At 38.9% G+C, this 22,107-nt stretch overlaps 1 protein-coding gene across 15 annotated transcripts in view; it reads right to left on the reverse strand.

Moving 5' to 3' along the window:
- Positions 1-22,107, reverse strand: part of LOC128694611 (nucleolar protein dao-5) — a 541,519-nt gene that overhangs the window by 79,921 nt on the left and 439,491 nt on the right. For all 15 annotated transcript variants that reach the window (XR_011393390.1, XR_011393389.1, XR_011393388.1 and 12 more), the window contains one exon: positions 12,807-13,051. Coding sequence is in view for 12 of the 15 variants with exons in the window: in XM_070095641.1 (XP_069951742.1) it covers positions 12,807-13,051 (245 nt within the window). In the remaining 3 variants the exon portion in view is untranslated. The remainder of the gene's footprint in view (positions 1-12,806; positions 13,052-22,107) is intronic.

Consider the following 22,107-nt stretch of genomic DNA (forward strand, 5'->3'; position numbering starts at 1 on the left):
GTTTGCTGGTGGATACTGGACATCATAAGCTGGTTGTGCTGGTAGTTGTGGCTGTGGTGGGCTGGTGGCTGATGCTCCGCTTTGTCCTTGAACTGAGGAGTCAGCAGCGTGGGTCCCAGCCTGGGCTGGTGAGTCATGCATGGCCGTGGCACTACCATCACCACTAACACCATCACCACCAATACCACCACCTACTGATGCCTGTGGTCTATCTATGCCAAGTGTAGCCACATCATCCTCACTTTCACTGTCTATTCCTGGTGTAGGGCCATGGGATGTACTCCATCCCCTGGGCACTGCATAGGGAACACTACCCGAGCGCATGTGGCAGAGTATATACCGACGCTTCACTGGTGAATATGTTTCCTCACTATCACTACTCGAATGATCGTCAAGAGCAATAAAATCACAATCCACGTCACTATCATCATTACTGAAGTCAGAGGCCTGGCCACGCGAAAATCATAGTTTTCTCTTGCAATGAGGTACAACTGACCGTGACTGAGGAGTGCCCACACCAGAGGTAGAAGGTTGAGGATCGTCAGGGTTTTCTGCATTATTATCGATATCCTGGTCATTCCTTTCGGTCACTAACTGATCAAAGCCAAAGAATTCGTCTTCATTTCCACTTTCATCAGTCAGAACTATCAGATAGGAAGAGGAGAGTCCCAATTTTCCTTGGAGTGAGAGCTGCCTTGCGACGAGGCATGGTGAACAATGGTAACTGAACCGGCGTTCCCACAATGCTATGAGAGCGCCTAGAATTTTTGTTTGCGACGCACACACACCCATTCTCTCACATGTAGGCCTACCAGCCTTTTCGCACTAAATTTGACGCCGCTAGAATTTTGGCGTAGATCTACGGTTTGGACCCTTAATGTAAAGCCATAGCTCTGGAACTAACCTTGCCGCAAACCTTTACACTTTCTCTAATTTCTTGACATGCTTGACCCGGTGTGGGTTCCAAATTGATGCCGCATACTCCAGTATGGGCCTGACGTACACGGTGTACAGTGTCTTGAACGATTCCTTACTAAAGTATCAAAATGCTATTCTCAGGTTTGCCAGGCGCCTATATGCTGCAACAGTTATCTTGTTGATGCGTGTGTGTGTGTGTGCGTGTGCGTGCGTGTATGCATGCGTGAGAGATACACAAAGTGCCTCATTACTTGGCCATATCTAGACCAACACCATATCTCCACTACAAGCAGATTTAATCAAAGACAACACTACAGACCACTACCCCACCTTTCTCATAACCAACTTACGTAAACTGCCTTAAGACAAGTAAGATCTCTTTTAGCCTACATGACGAGTCATGAGTAAATAATTTAATATTAGCACTAGGTGACATTAATTGGCAGATAGATATGCATTGTTCAATCAAAATGATCAGATCACAGCAAAGAGACTAAACAGCCCATGGCTAACTAATAGTATCCTCAAATCCATTGATAAAAAGCACCCACATGAAAAACTGTTCAGATTAGGCCTGATAACTAAAGAACTGACTAAACGATACATGTCAATAGAGCCTCTCCTCACTTAGCAACGTACTCATTTACCAATGACTCTAACTTACGAAGGGCTCTCTGACCAGTATACATACCTAAATAATGAATATTAGAGCTGATTTTCCTCTGTTCTGTTCATTAAAATATAAAGACACTATTATATAAATATTTAAAAATATACCAGAAATGTTATAAATGGTGGAAAAAAAACATTAAAACAATGTCGAAGATGGTTGACACAAACCCACTACCATTACAGTATGCTCCTCACGTAGTGACAAATTCGTTTACCGATTCGGTCTTAGGAACAAAACTCCGTCATTAAGTGAGGAGAGGTTGTACTCACAAATCTAATACAGAAATCAAAGCAAATGTATTATGCAAATAGATTTATTGAAATAAAAGGTGATATGAAAAGGATCTGGAAAACTCTCTCTGAAATTTTGGGCTCTAGAAAACTGTCTAGAAACAGAGATAAACTTAATTAATATATGGGGTTGTAAGAGAAGTGAATGCGCGGGTCTTGGCAAGAGGTGTGGGGTTAAAAGATAAAGAATCTAACACAAAGTGGGAGTTGTCACAGTTGCTCTTCGCTGATGACACTGTGCTTTTGGGAGATTTTGACGAGAAGTTGCAGAGGTTGGTGGATGAGTTTGGTAGGGTATGTAAAAGAAGAAAATTAAAAGTGAATATAGGAAAGAGTAAGGTGATGAGGATAACAAGAAGATTAGGTGATGAAAGATTGGATATCCGATTGGAGGAAGAGAGTATAGAGGAGGTGAATGTATTCAGATATTTAGGAGTAGACGTGTCACCAGATGGGTCTATGAAGGATGAGGTGAATCATAGAACTGATGAGGGGAAAAGTGTGAGTGGTGCACCTAAGAGTCTGTGGAGACAAAGAACTTTGTCCATGGAAGCAAAGAGGGGTTAGTTATAGCTATAACAACCCTCTTATATGGGTGTGAAGTATGGGTGGTGAATATTGCAACAAGGAGAAGGCTGGAGGCAGTGGAGATGTCATGTTTGAGGGCAATGTGTGGTGTGAATATAATGCAGAGAATTCATAGTTTGGAAATTATGAAGAGGTGCGGGATCACCAAAACTATTATCCAGAGGGCTGAGGAGGGGTTGTGGAGGTGGTTCGGACATGTAGAGAGAATGAAACAAAATAGAATGACTTCGAATGTATAAATCTGTAGTGAAGGGAAGGTGGGGTAGGGGTCAGCCTGGGAAAGGTTGGAGGGAAGGGGTAAAGGAGATTTTGTGTGCGAGGGGCTTGGACTTCCAACAAGCATGCGTGAGCGTATTTGATAGGAGTGAATGGAGACAAATGGTTTTTAATACTTGATGTGCTGTTGGAGTGTGAGCAAAGTAACATTTATAAAGGGATTCAGGGAAACTGGTAGGCCGGACTTGAGTCCTGGCGATAGGAAGTACAGTGTCTGCACTTCGAAGGAGGGGTGTGAATGTTGCAGTTTCATAAACTGTAGTATAAAGCACCCCTCTGGCAAGACAGTGATGGAGTGAATGATGATGAAAGTTTTTCTGTTTTGGGCCACCCTGCCTGGGTGGGAATTGGCCAATGTGTTAACAAAAAAAAAAAAAAATAATTAACCCCTGCCAGTTTAGGTTTAAACCAAAAAAAAAGTATGAATGATGCTATTATACAAATGCTTGAACTACTATATACAGCCCTCGAAAAAATGAATATCCTCTGGGGCTCTCCATAGACTTATGGAAAGCATTTGATACAGTGGACCACAATCTCTTGCATAATACTAGGCACAAGCATTCTTTGACATACCTCGTGTCTGTCTCAGTCTATGCTAAAATGCAATGCACAGAAAAGGCCTGAAGATCTGGAATTCACTACTTGAACCAATAAAAGACCCCCTGATTGCATACAAATTTAGGGCTATGCTTAGGTTATCTTATCTCTCAATACTAACCAAACCAACCAAAACAACATCTAACCAGTTTGAAGCAACTCTCCCAAATATTATATGACCTCTAATCTATTAAAACATTAACTCATACTTAAAATGGTACTATCTGAACCATTAATTGCAATATAGTTATTCATTATGTGCAACATCAAGATTATTAATCTTATAAACCTTCAACTTTGACTACCTTGCATTAGTATTAAGATAAAATAATGAATAATTAAAAAGATAACCACTCATGACCTATCTGGACTCAAGTAGTTTTTAAGTATTAGGATTAGTCTGCCCAAAATGCCCCAGCATGATAGTGGTTTTCTTGGTATTTAACTAATTAAAATTGTAATTATACACTGTAACCTTTGCAAAGTAATAAAATCTTTATCTTTTATCTTTCTTATCTATGCTATAACCACACACATTTCTATATTTCAATATTAAAATTTCCTATTCTGAATTAGTAATTTATACAGAAGGGGTTATTGACCCCTTGCTCCTGAAATTTTAGAAACCTTTAATGTCATACATGTCTTATAGAGGAAGAATTTACACCCATTTCCCCATGGAGATGAAAGGAAACACTTTAAGAACAAGAATTATTATGAAATTAGAAAGAAACTGAGATGAGTGTGTATATACAAATTTACAGGCATAACTGTGTAGTATGAACTAGATGCAATTAATAGTAGCAATATGTACTTGTCATCTTTCCATATATGTTTATGAGACAGAAAGAAAAGACACCACTATGTAAAACAATTCTTTGGCAGGACAGTAGTACCTCCCTGGGCAGTTACTGTCTACCAAACTACTACAGTACAGTAGGGCCCTGCTATATGGCGTTCTAATTTACGGCATTCCACTAACCAGACATTTAAAATTATGACCAAAACTTGCTATACGGCTCCCCCACCCGACTTTCTAATACGGTCACCGTGCTCCTCCCGGTTTGCTTACATTCTCCATGAGCTTTATGAGTGTCTCTCCATTATGTCTGGAAACTTCCAAAATTCCAAGTGTTTTTAAAAGTTATCTCATATTTACTCTGATAATTATGCTTATGTATACCTGTACCTAAATAAACTTACACACTGTGCTGGCATGCAGGTACACATTAACAATCACTAAGTGTTTTATGTCTCGAGACACCATATTAACCCTTCGACTGTTTCGGCCATATATATATGTCTTACGAGCCAATGTTTCCAACGTACGTATTAACTCTTAAACGGTCCAAATGTATACAGCAGGGCCCCACTTATACGGCAGGTTAGGTTCCAGGCTACCACCGTAAAGCGGAAACCGCCGTAAAGTGGAACACCCTTTTTTTCCACTTATAAATGCATACAAACACTAGATAACAAGTTTACACTAATATATATTAAGTTAGCAATAGAACCAGGCATCAAAAAACAATAAAAAAGTACAATACACACATAGTGCACTCATTACTTACCTTAAAATATTTATAGTCTTAATCTAGGGTGAGACAAGTAGTATTTATTGTAAGAAATCAAGTGTGGTATGTATGGTAATCAGCCAGGCTACCTTACTAGGCCACCCCACCCACACATACTATTCTATGATATTTAAGCATCCCAGAGCGATAAAATGTATATACAGTTCACTCATTACTTACCTTAAAATATAGGGTGAGATGAGTAGTATTTATTGTAAAAAATTATGTGTGGTATGTATGGTAGTCAGCGGGGCTACCATACCAGGCCACCCCACCCACACATATATTCTATGATATTTAAGCATCCCAGAGCGATAAAATGTATATACAGTTCACTCATTACTTACCTTAAAATATTTGTAGTTTTAATGTAGGGTCAGGAGTAAGTAAATGAGATAAATCGAATAAATGAGAGAGAGAAAGAATGAGTACATGAGAGGGGACAGGCTCAGAGTTATGTAAACAAACCAGGCGAACGTAAGTTTTGTGAACAGTGTACACGTCTGGTTTGTGTACAAGTTACATTGTGTACAGGTTGTCTCTACATTGATACGGTAGAATTAATAAAGAAGAACACTCCCATTCTCATGTAACATCATTTTGAGAAGAAATGAAGCTCTGAGTGAAGGCAATTGAAATAAGTCACACTGACTTTTTTGGGTTATCCTAGGTTCTCTACACATATGTTGTTATGTATGATAATCTATGTAACTGTATTTGTGTATACCTGAATAAACTTACATACATACAAAAGGAATAATTTTCTACAGTTACCCCCAGTAACACATTTTCTCTTATGTTAGATTAGAGAAAATGGTATTCTTGGCATCACTTGTACAAGTTATCTGGCTACCACATCTCATATTTATGTTCATTTATTCTATTGTAGGGTGTATTTATCATCTTTTTATGTTATGTATCGTGTTTATTATATAATTTTGAAAAAAATATCATGGATGGATTAATGAAAATGTGTATATTAACGTAATATACATCATTTAATGAGACTCGGTGATTATTATTATTATCATTTCTAATATGGCGTCACTTGTGCAAGTCGTCTGCTACCACATCTCATATTTATGTTTATTTATTCTATTGTGGGGTGTATTTATCATCTTTTTATGTTATGTATCGTGTTTATTATATAATTTTGAAAAAATATCATAGATGGATTAATGAAAATGTGTATTTAACGTAATATACGACATTTAAATGAGACTCGATGATTATTATTATCATTACTAATATGACGTCTGGAGACATAAGACACTCTTACTGATTTTAATGTGCATCTGCATGCCAGCACAGTATGTAAGTTTATTTAAGTACAGGTATACATAAGTATAATTATCAGAGTATATATAAAATATGAAATAACTTTTAAAAACATTTGAAATTTTGGAGTTTCCAGACAAAATGGAGAGACTTAGTGCTTACTGAGCTCACGAAGAATGTAAACAAACAAGGTGGGGCGCGGTGACCGTATTAGAAAGTCAGGTGGGGGGAGCCGTATAGCGAGTTTTGGTCATAATTTGAAATGATCGTATTAGCGGAACGCCGTAAAGTGAAACGCCGTAAAGCAGGGCCTTCCTGTATATACGTTCACTTGCGCAGCGCCCAGAATTTTTTGAGAAAAATTTTTTTTTTTAATAGGAAAAATGGGCATTTGGTACCCAGGCATCCCCAATTTTTTCATATGGAGCACACTGAGTGCACACACCCATTCTCTCATGTCTAGGCGACTCAGGCATATCGTGCCAGTGTTGAATGAATGACAAAGGAAACGTATATATACGTTTGGGGCGCTACGCGAGAGAACATATATATACGTTTGGACCGTTTAAGGGTTAAAACGCGTAAATTCTAGCGGTTTCAAATCAAGCAGGAGAAAGCTGGTAGGCTCATATGTGAGAAAATGGGTCTCCATGGTCAATGTGCGTACTATAAAAAAATTGGGGAGCCAGTGGTGCATCATGGGAACATCATTTCAGTAGTCCTTGCTCAGCATGCTTAGCGGTAAGAAATATGTTATTCCCTGGCAAATCTGGGACTCTTCTCTTCCCAAGTGATTGCTCTAACACAGATGGGAGTGTCAGTGAGTATGAATTTCATGGTTTTGAGGAGTTTCTGATGCCATTCCTGGTTACACAGCCATACACAACTGTAGGCCAGATCAACAAGGGGGTGGCAGAACTATTATACTACTCAGACCATCTAGAATGTATCAATAATAGATGCACAAGGGATGAACATGAGGAATATATAATAGCTAAATTCAAATCCAAATACCTACAAAAACCTCTCACAGTGATAAACATCTACAGAGTACCACAGTCAAACATTAGCCATTTTAGTGAAAACCTAGGAAGTATGATAACTGATGCACACATGAATAAAGATCACTTACTACTCTCAGGTGACTTCAATATAAATCTCCTGCAAGACCAAGACCCACACGTTACTGAATTCACAAACACTATGAGTAACTGCTTGTTGCTACCAACAGTAACAAAACCTACAAGAATTACAGAGACTAGTGTTTCCCTACTACCTGGAGTTTACCTGGAGAGAGTTCCGGGAGTCAATGCCCCCGCGGCCCGGTCTGTGACCAGGCCTCCTGGTGGATCAGAGCCTGATCAACTAGACCACATCTGGACCAACACCATATCCCCTATAAAATTAGGCATAATCACAGATAATACCACAGACCACTATCCTACCTTCCTCATAACTAACCTAGGCAAATTACCCCAAGACACTACTAAAGTCACTTTCAGACTTCATAATGAGGCAGCCATTAATAACTTCACAACAGCAATGACAAACATTGACTGGCACACTGAGCTAGAAATCTATACAGATATTGATGAATGTATTAATAATTTTCTAAAAGAGACCCAATACTTCTATAACAAGCACTGCCCTAAAAAAGACTAAACAGATTACAGCTAAGAGACTGAACAGTCCCTGGCTAACACCCAGCATCCTTAAATCCATAAATACAAAGCACCTATACGAAAAACAGTACAGAATGGGTCACATAACCAGAGACCAAACAAAACGTTACTCGTCAATCCTAACCAGCCTGATAAGAAGGGCTAAAAACTTGTATTATGAGAACAGATTATCCAACTTAAAAGGTGATATAAAAAAGACCTGGAAAACCCTATCAGAAATTCTAGGAACAAAAAAGATATCACGCAATAGTGCAATTGAACTAACAAAACCAGATGAACCCCAACTCCCATCAACTGAAACAGCAAACAGACTCAATGATTTCTTCTCCACCATAGGAAAAAACCTTGCCAATAAAATCCCAAGCTCAAATACCCCACCCAATGACTACCTCACTGGCAACTACCCGAATACATTGTTCCTAGCTCCGACTAACCCAACAGAAGTCTCCCTTATTATCAACACACTAAAAAACAAGACAGGAGATTTAAATACCTTACCACCCTTTATATACAAAAAAGCATCGCAAGTGCTATCACCAATCACTGCAACATTCTTTAACAAATCCATCGAATCCTCTACCTTCCCTACAGTTCTCAAAATAGCAAGGGTCACGCCGATCCATAAAGGAGGAGACCAAACAGACTTGAATAACTATAGGCCAATATCCAACTTACACCCTCTCTCTAAAATCTTCAAAAAATTAATTTATAAGTGAATCTATTCCTACCTCATCTCCCACAACATACTCAACCCCTGTCAGTTTGGGTTCAGGCCTAATAAAAATGCGAATGATGCTATTATACACATGCTAGAACAAATATACACTGCACTAGAGAAAAAAGAAGTCCCACTGGGGATCTTCATTTATTTACGTAAAGCTTTTGATACAGTTGACCATGATTTACTCCACATAAAATTGTTGCACTATGGTATAAGAGGGCACTCCCTCAACTACCTAAAGTCACACCTCAGTAACAGAAGCCAGTATGTGTACACAAATGGAGCAAACTTTATTTTAAGGTAAGTTATGAGTGAACTGTATATGCCTTTCATTGCTCAGGGACACTTAAATGTAATAGAATATTACGTGTGTGTGTGTGTGTGTGGGGTGGCCTGGTATGGTAGGTATGGTACCCTGGCTGGCTACCATACATACCACACTTGATTTCTTACAATAAATACTACTCATCTCACCCTGCATTAAGACTACGAAAATTTTAAGGAAAGTAATGAGTGTACTACATGTGTATTTTACATTTTTATTGTTTTTTTAACACCTAGTTCTATTGCTAACTTAATATACGTTAGTGTAAACTTGTTATCTAGTATTTACAGTACAGTGGACCCCCGCATAGCGATATTAATCCGTGCAAGAGAGCTCATTGTTATGCGAAATTATCGTTATGCGAATGAATTTTCCCCATAAGAAATAATGGAAATCAAATTAATCCGTGCAAGACACCCAAAAGTATGAAAAAAAAATTTTACCACATGAAACATACATTTTCCTACACACAAAGAGAAGGATACATGCACAATAGTAGAGTAGTACATGCACAATATATATTGTGCATGTACTACTCTAAATGAAGAATAAATGACACTTACCTTTATTGAAGATGCAGCAATGACTGATGAGACACTGTGTTCTGGGAGTGCCTTTTCCTCCTGAGTACCGTAGGTCCTGTTTGGCATTTTCTTCCAGAACAGGGCTTATCACACTGTGTATGCCACTACGATTCTTAAATCTCTCAAACCAACCTTTGCTGGCTTTAAATTCACCAATATGAGCACTAGTTCCAGGCATTTTTTCCTGTTCACCTGGGTGTTAGTCGACTGGTGTGGGTTGCATCCTGGGAGACAAGATTAAGGACCCCAATGGAAATAAGTTAGACAGTCTTCGATGACACTGACTTTTTTGGGTTATCATGGGTGGCAAATCCTCTGGGGTTAATTGTTTCTTGGTATTCTCAATAAGCCACACCAACAACGGTGCTACAGCAGCAGCAGCAGCAGCTGACAGTGCTACAGCAGCAGCAGCAGCTGACAGTGCTACAGCAGCAGCAGCAGCAGCTGACAGTGCTACAGCAGCAGCAGCAGCAGCTGACAGTGCTACAGCAGCAGCAGCAGCAGCTGACAGTGCTACAGCAGCAGCAGACGATGCTACAGCAGCAGCAGACGGTACTACGGCAGCAGCAGTCGGTACTACAGCAGCAGCAGCAGCAGCAGCTGATGGTGGTACAACAGCAGCAGCAGCTGACAGTGCTACAGCAGCAGCAGACGATGCTACAGCAGCAGCAGACGGTACTACAGCAGCAGCAGCAGCAGCTGACGGTGGTACAACAGCAGCAGCAGCTGACAGTGCTACAGCAGCAGCAGATGATGCTACAGCAGCAGCAGACGATGCTACAGCAGCAGCAGACGATGCTACAGCAGCAGCAGACGGTACTACAGCAGCAGCTGATGGTGGTACAGCAGCAGCAGCAGCTGACAGTGCTACAGCAGCAGCAGACGATGCTACAGCAGCAGCAGACGGTACTACAGCAGCAGCAGACGGTACTACAGCAGCAGCAGCAGCAGCTGATGGTGGTACAACAGCAGCAGCAGCTGACAGTGCTACAGCAGCAGCAGACGATGCTACAGCAGCAGCAGACGATGCTACAGCAGCAGCAGACGATGCTACAGCAGCAGCAGACGGTACTACAGCAGCAGCAGCAGCTGACGGTGGTACAGCAGCAGCAGCAGCTGATTGTGCTACAGCAGCAGCTGACAGTGCAGCAGCAGCAGCAGCTGATGGTGGTACAGCAGCAGCAGCAGCTGTACCACCAATAGTAGCGATGGTTGATTGGGGTTTATTATACAACCTGGCCAGCTCGGAGACACGCACTCCACTTTCATACTTATCAATGATCTTTTTCTTCATCTCTATAGTAATTCTCACCCTTATTGCTGTAGGGTTGGCACTAGAAGCTTTCTTGGGGCCCATGGTCACTTATTTTGCAGATAAAATCACCAAAAACACCAGCGGAACATGTGAGCGTGGCTCAGGCCGCACATAGACGCGTCTCAGACGAACAGCGTTGAGCGGGTTTTTTAGCGGTATGCGAGGCAAAATCTTGGCGATAAAATGTAGCGGTATGCGGATTTAACGTTATGTAAGGCCAACGGTATGCGGGGGTCCACTGTATATGGATTTATAAGTAGAAAAAAAGGGCATTCCACTTTACAGTGATTTCCGATTTATCGAGGTGGCCTGGAACCTAACCTGTCATATAAGTGGGGCCCTACTGTATTAGGAAATGAAGAAAACTCAGATAAGTGTGTATATGGACCAACATATATGCACATTCACATACAGGCAATGTATAATGGATAAAAGTACAAAAGTGCATAGTTGCAAGACTTACCTGTCATTATATAATGTACTTGAAAATAAATGGTATAAAATACCGACACAATGGAAACATAAACACAACGTTTCGCCCACAATCCCTTGTAATGACTGCAACAAATTATATGTGGTCGAAACATCAAGAGACCTCCAAACATGTATTTTTTTTTTTTTTCAACAAGTTGGTCGTCTCCCATCGAGGCAGGGTGACCCAAAAAAAGAAAGAAAATCCCCAAAAAGAAAATACTTTCATCATCATTCAACACTTTCACCACACTCACACATTATCACTGCTTTTGCAGAGGTGCTCAGAATACAACAGTTTAGAAGCATATACGTATAAAGATACACAACATACCCCTCCAAACTGCCAATATCCCAAACCCCTCCTTTAAAGTGCAGGCATTGTACTTCCCATTTCCAGGACTCAAGTCCGACTATATGAAAATAACCGGTTTCCCTGAATCCCTTCACTAAATATTACCCTGCTCACACTCCAACAGATCGTCAGGTCCCAAGTATCATTCGTCTCCATTCACTCCCATCTAACACGCTCATGCACGCTTGCTGGAAGTCCAAGCCCCTCGCCCACAAAACCTCCTTTACCCCCTCTTTCCAACCCTTTCGAGGACGACCCCTACCCCTCTTTCCTTCCCCTATAGATTTATATGCTTTCCATGTCATTCTACTTTCATCCATTCTCTCTAAATGACCAAACCACCTCAACAACCCCTCTTCTGCCCTCTGACTAATGCTTTTATTAACTCCACACCTTCTCCTAATTTCCACACTCTGAATTTTCTGCATAATATTTACACCACACATTGCCCTTAGACAGGACATCTCCACTGCCTCCAACACGTATTTCAGAACACCAATACGCAAGCAGGACTGACGATACAAGGAATGTCTGTGTACAACATCGCAATTCACACAACCATTTAATTAAGTACAGAAACTCAAGACTTATCGCCACAGAAGACAACACTCAATACCGAAAAATCCTGGAATCATCGCTTATCTCTGTAACCAACAATTTCAACCAGAACAACGGCTTCTATAACATAGCTGAAGCATTCGCCAAGAAACTTCATCGCTATCCCACATAAGAACATAGAACACTGCAGAAGGTCTACTCACAACTTGTCCAATACCCCTGCCAAGCTGCCCAAGACTCAATAACCCCACCCGGTAGATCATCAGATGCAGCATTCTCCACCTGACCTCAACATTCTGAACCTGACTATAAATACTCCCGTACCTTCCACCCCAGGTAGATCTGTGTGTGACTTGAAAAAGCCCACTGTGTGGGCGAAACGTTGTCAATAAAGGATCACATTAAACTGCATAAGTGTTTATGTTTCCATATAATGTACTTATGGGACAGAAAAAACAAGCAATCTTTCCAGTGTAAAACATTTAAAAATTTTCATTTCACATTTATATGACAAGATGGCAGTATCCCTTGGTTGAATATTGTCTACCAACCTACCAGCACATATCCTTTGTTACCTGCAGCTTTAACATGTACATACCTGGGGGATCTATCCAATGTGGTTAGGGTACTGCCTTGAGACTCTCTATCATTTTTCTTGTCACCTGCTTTTTTTCGCCCCTCAGCTGCTGCTTTCATAGGATCATAATTTTTACGACGTTTCCAATTCTGAAAGTCAACTTCTTTTGCAGAAAGAGTCGAATTGGAGCGAGGTGCACCTCTTCTTGCAGTACCAGATGAGAGCTCCTTTTTAACACATGTTCGTGATGGGGATTTAGTGACCGTCTATTTAAATAAGAATACAAAGTGATTTAGAATGAAATTTTTCAATCAATATATACATCAAAACATTAATATAATGGATTCAGAATTTAAATTAAATACAGTGGAACCTTGACTTACAAGTTTAATCCGTTCCATGACCTTGCTCATAACTCAATTTGCTTGTATATCAAATCAATTTTCCTCATTTAAATTAACTGAAATGCCATTAATCCATTCCAGTGGAATTCCTGCTCTCTGGAGGCAGGAGAAAATACTTCAATATGATGCTAATATGAATTCTATGGATTATTTATCTATCACAATTCATCTAATATGACACAACAAACAATACAGTGGACCCTCGACCAATGATATTAATGCATTCCAGAGAGCTTGTCCTTAGCCGAATTTATTGTTAGCCAAATTAATTTTCCCCATAAGAAATAATGGAAATCCAATTAATCTGTTCCAGACACCCAAAAGTTGACATCAGGGCAAACACTCCTTATCATACCTGCCTAAGCTCTTGGAAGTTAGCGTGGGCTGTTACCAAGCACCATGGCTTGTTGTGGTGATTTAGAATCTCAGGTTCAAGTGTTGAAGAAGGAGATTCTACTTCTTCAGGAGGAAAATATGAGGCTGAAGCTTCGCATAGATGAGTTTGGGAGTGAGTGTGAGAAGGATTTAGCTGGTAAGGAGGAAATGGTCACCAGCAGTGATAGTGACAGCCGCTTTAACCCTTTCAGGGTCCGTCCAGTAGATCTACAGCTTTACGTTCAGGATCCAAACTGTAGATCTATGCCATGAACTCAGCTTACTCTGATAAGCTGTGAGTGGTAAATTTGGGCCTAGATATGAGAGAATACATCTATGTGGTATGTGTGCACCACATAAAACAAATCCTGCAGCACACAGTGTATAATGAGAGAAAAAAACTGAGACAGTGATTTTCGATTAAAACGGCGATTTTGCAGTGTTTTTTCATATGTTTGTAATAGTTATATTTGCAATTTCTTGGTCTCATTTGATAGAATGGAAGACATATTACAGAAACAGAGGTGATTTTGTTTGGTTTTAGCATGGGAAATGGCTTGAAACTGAGCTCAAGGTAGCGGAAATGTTAAATTTTTGCCGATGTTCAAGAGTAAACAAATGACCTCACACGTCTAATACATGCCAGCTGGTGGGTCTAATATACATTCACAAATGTGGTGATGATATTTATACATTTATTACAATATTGCATAACAGTAAATCTTCTATTTTTTGGTTTGAATAAAAATTCATGTGAATAAAAAACCAAAATGGAATTCATTTGTAAAGCCTCAAAACATAACTAATGAACAGAGGAAATGTTAGTTTAGTGCCAGGAATACCTACATTGTTTATTCTGGACCCTATTTTGAAACTGGAATATTTTGAACTTTGTGTTAAATTGGCCATATTACCAATTTCCGATCACTTTATTTTGTAGTTGAAACAGTTGACTTGGCGATTTCTTGTGCTCAATCGATAGAAGAGAAGTAGTACTAGTGAAATAGCTAAGAATTTGGTTGACTGGAATAATGTAATTGGCCTAAAATGGGAGTCAAAGTCAGCAAAATCGCCAATTCGTAAATATCGCTGACACATCAAAATTCGCAAGAGCATAATTTCGTCAATTTTCCATCAAATTTCGTACTTTTTGTTTTATTCCTTTTAGAAAAAGATTCTCTACCATTTCATAAGAAAAAATAACAAAATTTTTTTTTTGAAAATTCTTGGACACTGGTGCACCCTTTGAAATTTGGCCTCTGGACCCTGAAAGGGTTAAGTGGCAAGTGGTTCACAGTTCAGGAAGAAGGAAGATGAGGAGAGTTAATAGAGAAGATGTGAAGGTAGGAAATCGATTCTCTGTTCTCCAAGACGAGTGTACTTCAGTGGTTAGTGAGGTTAAAGGTACCACTGATTCCCCTGCAAATCAAGGTTAGAATACTTTAATAGTAAGCGATTCTCAGGTAAGATATATGGACCATGCATTTTGTAACAGAGACAGAAAGGTCTCTGTTACTGACTCTGTAATGACATTGGGAAGGGCAGGAGAGAGGAGCTGCTGGATAAATACAGGTCAGCCATAGAGGTAGTTAGGTCTAAGGGAGGGATCCCAGTCATATGTAGCATCTTGCCTAGAAAGAGAGTGGGCAATGAATGGATATCAAGGGCAATTGGTATAAATTGCTGGCTAGACAGGTACTGCAAGGAACTTGCAATCCCATTCACTGATAACTGGGACCTATTCTTTGGCAAACGTGATATGTATGCAAGGGATGGGGTTCATCTCTCGGGGGATGGAGTGATTGCATTAGCCAATTCAATTGAGAGGGTAATTGATGACTTGTCTAGGAATTTAAACTGATAGATTATAGAGGTATGGGTGTTTGTGGGAAACAATCAGGCTGCAGCATTAGGGTTAAAAACAGCAGTTATTACTGGGATACCTCAGGGATATGTTTAAAAGACAATATTCAAAATAAACTTGCTAGTAATGGCAAATCAACTGATCAACAAATAAAGAGAGATAGTAGAGGGCAACGAGTGACTAGCTCTCTTAAGGTTTACTGTACAAATAGTAGGAGTCTAAGATATAAGACAGATGAGCTAAGATTACTTGCAAGTGTAGGTAATATAGATATTATTGCTATAACAGAGACCTGGTTCAACCTGATAGAGAAATGCCTTCTGAATAAAACATACAGGGTTATAAACTATTCCACACTGATAGGGTCAACAGGAAGGGTGGTGGAGTGGCGATGTATGTCAGAGAAAATTTAAATTGTTGTCTTAGACATTATATAAGATGAGAAACATCGAACACAGAATCTGTTTGGCTACAGTTTCTCAAGGGACATGACAAATTAATTTTGGGTGTGATTTATAGGCCCCCAAACCTTGATAGGGAGTGCAGTAAGCTGTTATGGGACGAAATTCATAAGGCATCTAGATATGAAAATGTTGTGATAATGAGAGATTTTAACTTTACACAAACTGATTGGAACAATACGACAGGAAATCTTGAGTCTAGTGACTTTCTTGATATGGTTCAGGATTGCTTTTTAGAACAGGTTGTGACAGAACCAACTAGAAGAAACAATCTGCTTGACTTGGTTCTTGCCAACAAAGATTCACTAATTAACCCTTTCAGGGTCACCAGACCCTCTGCGAGACTTGTTCTCAGGGTCGCCAAATTTAAAAAAAAAAAAAAAAAAACTTCTTATGAAAAGATAGAGAATCTTTTACCGATCATAATGACACCAAAAGTATGAAATTTGATGGAAAACTTACGGAATTATGCTCTCGCAAAGTTAGCGGTCTCGACGATGTTTACGCATCGGCGATTTTGCCCACTTTCAGCCCTATTTTTGGCCAGTTCCAGTGTACTAGTCGACAAAAATCATAACTATTTCGCTAGAACTCCATTTTTTCTATTGAATGAGTACAAGAAACCACCCATTTACTGATTTCAACTATCCAATAAAGTGGTCAGAATTTAGCAATTTTGCCAATTTCACACAAATTTCAAAAGATGCCAATTTCCAAATAGGGTCCAGAATAAACAAGAAAGACATTCCTGGCACTAAAATAACATTTCCTCTGTTCATTAGTCATGTCCAGATGCCCCTCTTACATTCTTTTGCTTTCCACTTTGAATTTTTATTCTCACAAAAAATAGAAGATTTACTGTTATGCAGATTACTGCATTAGTGTAGAAATGGTATAAATAATAATATCAGTGCACTTGTGAAAGAATATTAGACTCACCAGTTGATGTGTATTGGATGCATAGCATGATCTGTTTACTTTTGAACTTTGGTAAAAATCGAACATTTCCGCTTCTTTGAGCTCAATTTCAAGGTACTTTTCATTGTAAAACCAGTCAAAATCATCTCAATTTCTGTAATATGTCTTCCATTCTATAAAATGAGACCAGAAAAACTAGAATACAACAATAAATACCATACGAAAATACAGTGCAAAGTCGCTGTTTTAATCCAAAAATACGGTTAAAGTTTTTTTTCTCATTATGCACTGTGTGCTGCAGGATTTTTTTTATACTGCACACACACTGACTACATAGACCCATTCTTTCATATGTAGGCCTACCAGTTTTCTCTCACTAAATTTGAGGGCGCTAGAATTTAGGTGTACTAGTACGTCAAAAACCCTGGTGCGTAAGCCGTACTAGTACGTCCAAAACCCTGAAAGGGTTAATAATCTTGAGGTTAATGATGAGCTTGGGGAAAGTGATCACAAATCACTTAGTTTCAATATATCATGAAATTACCCAGATGACTGCAATCAAATCTCTGTCCCAGATTTTCGCTTGGCCGGTGTCATGGGACTGAAAAATTACCTGGGTGGGTTAAATTGGGATGTCCTGACTATGGGTCAGGTAGGTGATCTTGGTTGCCAAAATGACATTTTTCAGAGCATAGTTCTAGCTGCCCAGGCAACTTTTGTTCCGAGTAGGGAAATTAGATCTAACAAAAATGATCCCAAATCGATGAACAATAGATTAAAATATCTCATTGCTCAAAAGAGAGGCATATATAGGCATATCAAAAGAGGGGATGGGCAGTTAAGAAATCAATATATTCAATTAAAGAGAGAAATAAAGAAAGGAATAAGAAAATATAATTGATATTGAATAATAACTGAATCATTGTTTTTCACAAAAAGCATTTTTGAATATAAATATATCTTTGTATTATACATATTTTAATTCATTTATAATTAATATTCTAGTGTACAACTATGAAATAATTAATATCCTACTGTACAACTATGATATACTCCTTAGTATTAAGTAGACTGTAAACCAATAATGTTAGTTGGCCCATAATGCCTAGGCATAACAGAGGCTCTCTTTGCATTGCAACCCACTATTGTAAATACAAAATCTCAATGTACTGTTTGCAAAGAAATAAAATAAATAAATAAATAAATAAATAAATAAAAGCAAAAAGGGATTATGAGGCTAAAGTCGCAAGGGATTCAAAGACTAACCCAAAAGGTTTCTTTCAGGTATACAGAAGTAAGATTAGGGACAAGATTGGCCTACTTAAGAGTAACTCTGGTCAGATCACTGACAGTGATAAGGATATGTGTGAAATTCTCAATGCCAACTTCCTCTCAGTTTTCACCCAGGAAAATACTAGCGATATTCCTGAAATAACAGATTATGTAGAACAGGATGATGATAAACTATGCACGATTGCAGTAACTAGTGACATGGCCCTCAGACAAATTGAGAAACTAAAACCTAACAAATCCCCAAGTCCTGATGAACTGTTTGCAAGGGTGTTAAAGGAATATAAAGATGAACTTAGCATGCCTTCGGCTAATCTTTTTAACATATCACTACAAACTGGCATAGTGCCTGATAAGTGGAAAATGGCAAATATAATACCTATTTACAAGGCAGGTGACAGGTCCTTGGCTTCGAACTATAGACCAATAAGCCTTACCTCCATAGTGGGAAAATTTATGGAATGAATAATTGCCAAAGCAATTCATAGCCATCTTGATAGGCACAGACTGATTAATGAATCTCAATACAGTTTTACAAAGGGGCGTTCCTGTCTTACAAATTTACTAACTTTTTTCACTAAGGTGATTGAGGAGGTAGATCATGGTAATGAATATGATATTGTGTATATGGACTTCAGTAAGGCTTTCAATAGAGTTCCACACCAGAGGCTATTGAGGAAACTTAGGCACATGGAATAGGAGGAGAAATTTTTTCCTGGGTAGAGGCATGGCTGACAAACAGGCAGCAGAGAGTTTGCAAAAATGGGGAGAAATCAGAATGGGGGAACGTCACAAGCGGTGTTCCTCAGGGGTCAGTGTTGGGCCCGTTGTTGTTCACAATTTACATAAATGACATAGATGAGGGAATAAATAACGGCATAAGCAAATTTGCTGATGACACCAAAATAGGCCATCCAGTTCATTCTAATGAGGACACTAGAGCACTCCAGGATGATTTGAATAGACTGATGCAATGGTCAGAGAAGTGGCAGATGCAGTTTAATACTGACAAATGCAAAGTTCTAAATGTTGGACAGGTAAATAACCATGCCACATTTAAACTAAATAATGTAGATCTTAATACTACTGATTGTGAAAAGGATTTAGGAGTTCTGGTAAGTAGTAATCTACAACCAAGACAACAATGCATTAGCGTTCGCAATAAAGCTAACAGAATTCTTGGCTTCATTTATTTATTTATTTTTTTTATTTATTTATTAACAATTTGAGCACACATACAGAGGTACAAAAAAATACAGATAAGAGCAGCATGCCAAAGCCACTTATACTATGCATAGCATTACGGGCTGGCTTAAAATTAACTTAAGATTAACTAAGCAATGATGAAATCAGTGATAAAACATTAATGTAAACAGATTACTATAAAGCACAAGTGAGTATTACAAAGACAGGTCATATGGTTGCATGCATTGTTGTACATTCAGTCATATGAAGTATTCTGTTAGGTAGTGTATTTAAAAAATAATAAAGTTAGATTCGGTTTTAGGTTTAACATTTATGTGATATAATTGTGAGAAGTATAAAGAAAGAAAGTATAAATAATAGAAGTCCTCAGGTTGTTCTTCAACTCTATATATCCTTGGTTAGGCCTCATTTAGACTACGCTGCTCAGTTCTGGTCACCGTATTACAGAATGGATATAAATGCACTGGAAAACGTACATACGAGGATGACAAAGATGATCCCATGTATCAGAAATCTTCCCTATGAGGATAGACTGAGGGCCCTGAATCTGCACTCTCTCGAAAAGTGTAGAATTAGGGGGGATATGATCGAGGTGTATAAATGGAAAACAGGAATAAATAAAGGGGATGTAAATAGCGTGCTGAAAATTTCCAGCCAAGACAGGACTCGCAGCAATGGTTTCAAGTTGGAAAAATTCAGATTCAGGAAGGATATAGGAAAGCACTGGTTTGGTAATAGAGTTGTGGATGAGTGGAACAAACTCCCAAGTACAGTTATTGAGGCTAAAACGTTGTGTAGTTTTAAAAATAGGTTAGATAAATATGAGTGGGTGTGGGTGGGTGTGAGTTGGACCTTACTAGCTTGTGCTGCTGGGTCTGGTGCCGTGCTCCTTCCTTGAATGGAGGTGACCAGACTGGGTGGGTCATTGGGCTAATCCATGGGGGAAGTGGGACATGGACCTGCTCTGCATGGGCCAGTAGGCCTGTTCAGTGTTCCTTCTTTCTTATGTTCTTATAAGAAAAAATGCAAAACTTGTGCAATTTTTCCCAATTTTTTTGTTCTGAGTCATATGCTATGCTCTCTGTCTCATGGCATCTTAAGAAAAGATTAAACTCACTGAACATGGTATGTTGATGGTAATTATTATTTAAAATAATAACTTATAATAATAATAATAATAATAATAATAATAATAAAAAAAAAAAATAATTGTTCAGGAGTGCTTTAAATATTGTGTATTTTGTATAGGTTTTGTAGGTTTAAAGCACTCCAGGGCAATTATTATTATTATTTATTATTATTATTATTACCATCGAAATAGCTTTTTCACGGAGTTTAATAATTTCTTAAGCTGCTACGATACACTGAGAATGTAAACACAGATGAACACACCAGCTAACCCCTTTACTGTGAACTTCTTTTGTACTTCTTCCATTTTCCTCTTGTTTTTCCTCTTCCAAGTGCTGTTGCACTTCTAACTCTATCTTATACTATGGGATGCATAATAAAGTACAAAATTATAGACAAAATATGTAGTCTTGGAGATTGCTTGATGCTGAGACACATTACTAACCCCTTTACAATAAACTTCTTTTGCACTTCTTCCATTTTTCTGTTGTTTTTCCTCTTCCAAGAGGAAAAACAACAAGAAATTTGTACAAATATGTAGTCTTGGAGACTGTGAAAGCTAGTGTACTGAGTGACTGTAGGAAGGAGATGAGATGCTTGACATGGAGATGCTGCGCTGCCCGTTCATGACCCAAGTTCTCGTACAATATACAATAACGACTCATCAAAGAGTCCATCAAACAAAAGGCCAAGAAATGTGACCGTATCACATTCAAGAATATGGGAGCCATACAGGTACAATGGAATATCAGAGACAACAGAACATCTGGTGAAAGTAATATGGCATGTTTTAGCACCAAAAAATTTAAACCCATGCATAGTAGCCCAATGGGAAATACAGTTGACAGTATTCTGGAGTGAAGCTGCTACTAAGCGACAGTCAGCGCCTGTACAGGCTATAGCAAAATCATCAACATAAAGTGATGAACCACTGCTTGATCGCTAAAGCACTCAGCTTACATGCAGAGGTCTGGGGACTGATCCCACAGTACGGCTGGAAAACATTAGGATGTGTTTCCATAAGACACCTGCTGTCCCTGTTCACGCATATGTAAAATGGGTACCTGGGTGTCAGTTGACTGGTGTGGGTCGTATCCTGTGACAAAACTGACTTAATCTGCCCAAAATGCTCTGCATAACAAGCGGCTTTCTATACAATAGGTCCCCGCTTTAAGGCGTTTCGCCTTATGGCGTTCCACTAATACGGCAATTTCAAATTGTGACCAAAACTTGCTATAAGGCATGTGGTCTTTCAAATACAGTGTGCCCCCACCCAGTTTGTTTATATTCACTGTGAGCAACTCTCTCTATTATGTCTGGAAACTTTCCAAAATTTCAAGTGTTTTAAAGTTATTGCATATTTTATACGTACTCTGATAATTTTACTTATACATCTACCATCCGACTTATGACCAAGTTCGGTTCCGAGAAACCGGTCGTAAGTCGAAATGGTCATAAGTCGAACTTTACTACTGAATATCAACAAAAAATTTTTGTAATGACTTTATTTTATTGTTTTATTTTGGTATTTCATGTTTTACTTTACTTTTTATGTTGTTAGTACTGTATTTTATACTGTAAGGTTTAGGATAAACACTGTGTACAACACAAATAGTTGTTTATTTCCCAGAAATTTGGCATAAAAAACATGGTCGTAAGTCGAGCAGGTCGTAAGT

Source organism: Cherax quadricarinatus, chromosome 51 (genome assembly GCF_038502225.1).
Source record: "Cherax quadricarinatus isolate ZL_2023a chromosome 51, ASM3850222v1, whole genome shotgun sequence".
In the NCBI taxonomy this organism is placed as follows: Eukaryota; Metazoa; Arthropoda; class Malacostraca; order Decapoda; family Parastacidae; genus Cherax; species Cherax quadricarinatus.